The sequence below is a fragment of the Cicer arietinum genome, chromosome 6 (assembly GCF_000331145.2).
Source record: "Cicer arietinum cultivar CDC Frontier isolate Library 1 chromosome 6, Cicar.CDCFrontier_v2.0, whole genome shotgun sequence".
Taxonomy (NCBI): Eukaryota; Viridiplantae; Streptophyta; class Magnoliopsida; order Fabales; family Fabaceae; genus Cicer; species Cicer arietinum.
This window is the reverse complement of record NC_021165.2, coordinates 64,649,883-64,654,649: the sequence shown is the minus strand read 5'-3', so window position 1 is coordinate 64,654,649 and position 4,767 is coordinate 64,649,883. Positions and strand designations below refer to the sequence as shown.

Sequence of the window (4,767 nt, the reverse complement as noted above, 5' to 3'; positions counted from 1 at the left end):
TATGATTAGGATGATGTGACGGGTACCATCATTTGGGTTGTTGGAAATGGCTCTAATACTCGTTTTTGGAAAGATAATTGGTCGGTATTCTTATTGGTCAGTCACGCTATTCAAAACAATTGGAATTATTGATTGAAAAAAGGGCAATTGGAATTGGCCTGTCAGTGTTATGTTTCTCCCTGAAATCTACCTATTTTTTGTTATAGATGGCATCAAAATTGTGAGTCTAAAGATCAATCACCCTGGCCTGTAGGTCATGTTTCCTCTTGTGTATCAAATATTAATACCTGTTCTTAAAAGGGGTATATGATGCACATACTATCTCCCCCTTAAGAAAGGCGAGTTTATCTATATAAAAAACGAAGACCCGTAAGAAACTGATAATAGTTTTCGTTAATCATAAAATATAGTATTCTCCATACAACAAATTGATAAAATAAGCATCGCTCAAAGATTCAGATAGGGATCACATCCAGCTCGAGATGATGTCCCATTATCCATCTTGCTCAAGATCCAAGCAAATTAAATGATAAAGCACAATAATAGTAAAGGAAAAAAAAATATCAAAGTCCACCAGTGTAAAAGACATATCTCGACCCAAACAAAAATCATAGCAAGCTTTCCAATTCTGCCATTGAACTCAACAATCCCCACCAACTTCGCAAAAAATGGAGGCACCCACCAAGATATTGGATGTACTACAATTCTTAGCTTGTAAATATATGGAACAGCCAATATCCCAGCAACCCAATTTATTTAATAAATAAGTTCGGTAATGTCTGAACTTGATGTAAGCAAGGTCATAAGTCTCCAAAGAGCGGTGGTTTTGGCCTATTTCTATCCCTATATCCCACTAATTGCTTCAATCAGATATCCCTGCCTTTGCCTTTAGATGCTTCTTGAAATCCATAATGTCACCTTCCCATCTGGTCACAGTTTGTTCAGCACACACCCATATCTCATGGGCCACCTGATTGATGAGCCTAAAGTCATGGCTAACAAGCACCATACCACCATCCCACTCATTCAATGCCTCAGCCAGAGAGTCGATTGTCTCAATATCTAAATGATTAGTAGGCTCATCCAAAAGTAGCAAATGTGGCTGCCTCCAAGCTAACCACGCAAATATCACTCGACTCTTTTGCCCATCAGACAAGTTCTTCATAGGCATCACTTGGGCTTTACCTGACAGTCCAAACCTACCAATAGCTGCCCTCATCTTTTCTTCCTCATTTCCAGGGTATTCTCTCATCATAAACTGAAGGGCAGGCATGTCCAAGTCTAACTTTTCAGCCAAGTGCTGATGATATTGTGCAATTCTAAGATGATTATGACGCTTGACCATGCCATCTGATGGAAACAAATCACCTGTCATTAGCTTGAGAAGAGTACTCTTTCCAGCACCATTTGGTCCAACCAGAGCAATCCTAGAGTCTAAGTCAACTCCAAAGTCAATGTTTTTGTAGATGAGATTCTCAGGAGTGTAACCAAAAGATACTTCAGCAAACTGGAGAACAGGAGGGGGAAGTTTTCCTACATCAGTAAAACGGAATACTAAAACTTGGTCTCTGACTACTTTCTCTGTAAGTCCACCTCGTTCCATTTTTGCCAGTGTTTTTTCCTTACTCTGTGCTTGGCGAGCTAGTTTAGCCGAACCATGACCAAATCTTGCAATATATTCCTTCATGTTGGAAATCTGCTCTTGTTCCCACTTGTACTGTTTCATCTGGTTCTCTTCCAAGTCACCACGTGTCTGAACATATTGATCATAGTTACCAGTGTACATCTTAAGTTTTTTACTCTGCATGTGGATAATATTGGTGCAGACACCATTAAGGAAATCCTGGGAATGTGATATCACAACCAAAATACGTTCAAACTTCTTCAAACTCTCCTCCAGCCACACACAAGCTTCCAAATCTGCAAACAGACACAAATTAGTTGATGTATACATGAAATTAATCTGATCAATATAGTTAAGAAAGATAATGATGATGATGATGGAACAAACAGAAAAAGTCAACTAAAACATAAGTTAATTTGAAAGTGGGACAAGAATCATGTCATTGTGCTAGAAGAAACATGCCCCACATAAAACATAATTATAATGCTGCAAATAACAAACAAAAAAGGGCAGAATAAAGAAATTATTCATAAATATTGGCTATACACGATTGCGTACATCACTCTCGCAACAATAACATCAAACGTGTTGATATGAAGCATCCACTATACAATCCAATATGAAAGTAATGTCAACTACTACTGTTCAACTTAACAGCCAAAAAGGTTTTAGTAATGAACATTCAACTAAATGCATAATGAGACCACTAAAAACCGAAATAAAATTTAGTTATAATCAATATCACATAAATACCCTTTAGTACAAAATATGACCTACCCCCAAAAGAATTTATGTGTTAAACAAACAGATCATTTAACTGAGTGATACTGTTATACACCAAAGGTAACTAACTATCAAAACTAATTTTGTCCATAAAACATTACATGATGATAAACGTATTCAGATAAATAAGAAGGATTATTTCGAGGGAAGGGACAATACCAAGATGATTTGTTGGTTCATCAAGTAGAAGAATGGTTGGATTCATGAATAAAGCTCGTGCTAATGCAATTCTCATTCTCCATCCTCCAGAAAAATCACGTGTCTTCTTTGCCTGCATCTGCTTGTCAAAACCAAGACCATGTAAAATTTCAGCAGCACGTTTTTCTGCAGTTGATGCATCTAGGGCATCCAACCGTTCATAGATACGTTCAAGGGATTCACCTCCTCCGTCATCCTGAAACCAAATTTACTCAAACAAAGTTAGCAAACCATCAATAAAATTGCTATAGATCAGATGCTTTATTACTTATTAACAAACCTGAGCTGCCAAAGTTTCAGCTTCTTTCTCCAATTTCAACCTCTCCTCATCACAGCTTATGACAGCTTCCAATGCAGACATGTCAGAGGCTTCAATTTCCCTGCTAAGGTGATGAATATCCATGTGCTCAGGAATTGGAAGTTCCCGACAACCTATTGCCGTAAGCAGAGTAGACTTTCCACAACCATTTAACCCAAGTAAACCATATCGTCTGAAAGAAATTCATAACAATCACAATTATTGGTAAATGTTCTATGAATAAATTCCACCATCCTATTTGGCTCAATTAGGTAAGGACAACAAACCTTCCATAATTCAGCTCCAATTCAGAATCAACTATGAGATCGTGTCCATGGAAAGTAACTGATAGGGACTCTATCTGCATTTAAAACACAATCAATCACATCAACACAATATCGTTTTCAACATTAACAATTAGTCATAATATGGCATAAATATCTTTTTACAGCACAATATGACCTACCTCCAAAAAAATGGAATAGATGAGTAATGGTTACATTCTCAAAGGAGAACCAAGTTATGAACCCCCAGTAACATGGTAGAATGCCCATGCAACACACCCAGCAGCTCAACTAGGCGCTCAAACATATGAACTCAAGCTATCAACAATAAGCTAGAAGTAAGACTCACAAAACCAGCAAAAATAAGCCAGAAGTAAGACTCACTAATCTGGGTATGACTACCAATGTTTTAAAAATGAGGTATATGGTTCAAAGCATACACAGCAAAGCCAATTGTTTCAGCAGATGAACCAAGATAAAAATAATTATTGGCCAACAGGGAAAATCGTTGAGCCAATTGTTTCAGTCAATACCAGAATAAATATAGCACGAGCTAGACGTATTTATATAATCTTCTAACAATTTATCATATATTCTTTCAGAAACGATGAATACAATCAAGACTCTTTATTGGTGAATGATACAGATTCATTTCATTAGCATTTGTGCTACAGATCCAGTTATCAAAAGGATAAAGATCTATAAAGGTATAAAGCATATTAATACTCATGAAGCTGAATATTAAGCAACATATCGATTTAATTGAAAATGGATGATGAATGATACAATAGTAACTCTAATTTTAAGTGATGTAGTGCACTAATCACTATAACTAAACCTAACAAAATTGTAACAAACTCATCGAATTCATAATCTCTATTAACTTGATAATAGAGCAACGAATAATTCATTCCAACTTTAATTGATGATTGTAAAATACATATAAATCAAAATAAGAACGTATTATAACTGACCCGAATATCTCTGGAAAGAGGATGAGAGCAGAGGACACCAGTACAAGTCCGATCCGAAATCCGAATATCGGCAACTTGGTCGGCGACCTTATCAGCGGCTTTAGAAGAAGCTGCGGCGGCTTTACCACCTCTCTTAGCAGCGGCGGCGGCTTTCTTCTGGGCAGCTTTCTTCTTGCTAGCGTCAGAAACCATCTTCGATCTTCAAACACAAACCTAAAGTTGGAAGGATGAAGAAATGAAGGAGATAGATCTGGCCTGCGTGGGTTCCGATGAAGATGAACCCGAACGAGGCTTCAGATTAGGGTTAGAGGTTTGAGTTTGAAGGAGGAAGATATAAGTGTTGAGTGGTTGGTTAAGTTTGGTGCGTAAATATATATAGAGAGAGAAAGTTAAGGCGTGTTTGGATTTAGTGGGCTTTGCTATAGTTGCGTAATGGACTGGGATTGTTTGAGGAAAAGTCAATAACAGTTTTTTGTGATGGCCGGTGTAGTGGCACCGATACCACATTGTGTTTTTGGTGCGACTAAAGCTTTTTGTCATGGGCTTCTAATTATTTGGACTTGGGTTTTGTGTTCTGTACCCCCTATTTTTTCAACAATCAATACT

At 37.3% G+C, this 4,767-nt stretch overlaps 1 protein-coding gene across 1 annotated transcript; it reads right to left on the bottom strand.

Moving 5' to 3' along the window:
* Nucleotides 1–370: 370 nt before the first annotated feature.
* Nucleotides 371–4,521, bottom strand: LOC101504835 (ABC transporter F family member 1). Its single transcript, XM_004505995.4, has 5 exons — nt 4,162–4,521; nt 3,191–3,264; nt 2,886–3,096; nt 2,567–2,801; nt 371–1,920 (listed from the first exon to the last, which is right to left on the bottom strand). Exons 1-5 carry the CDS (start codon nt 4,351–4,353, stop codon nt 863–865), a joined length of 1,770 nt encoding a protein of 589 aa, XP_004506052.1. The 5' UTR covers nt 4,354–4,521; the 3' UTR covers nt 371–862.
* Nucleotides 4,522–4,767: the final 246 nt, after the last annotated feature.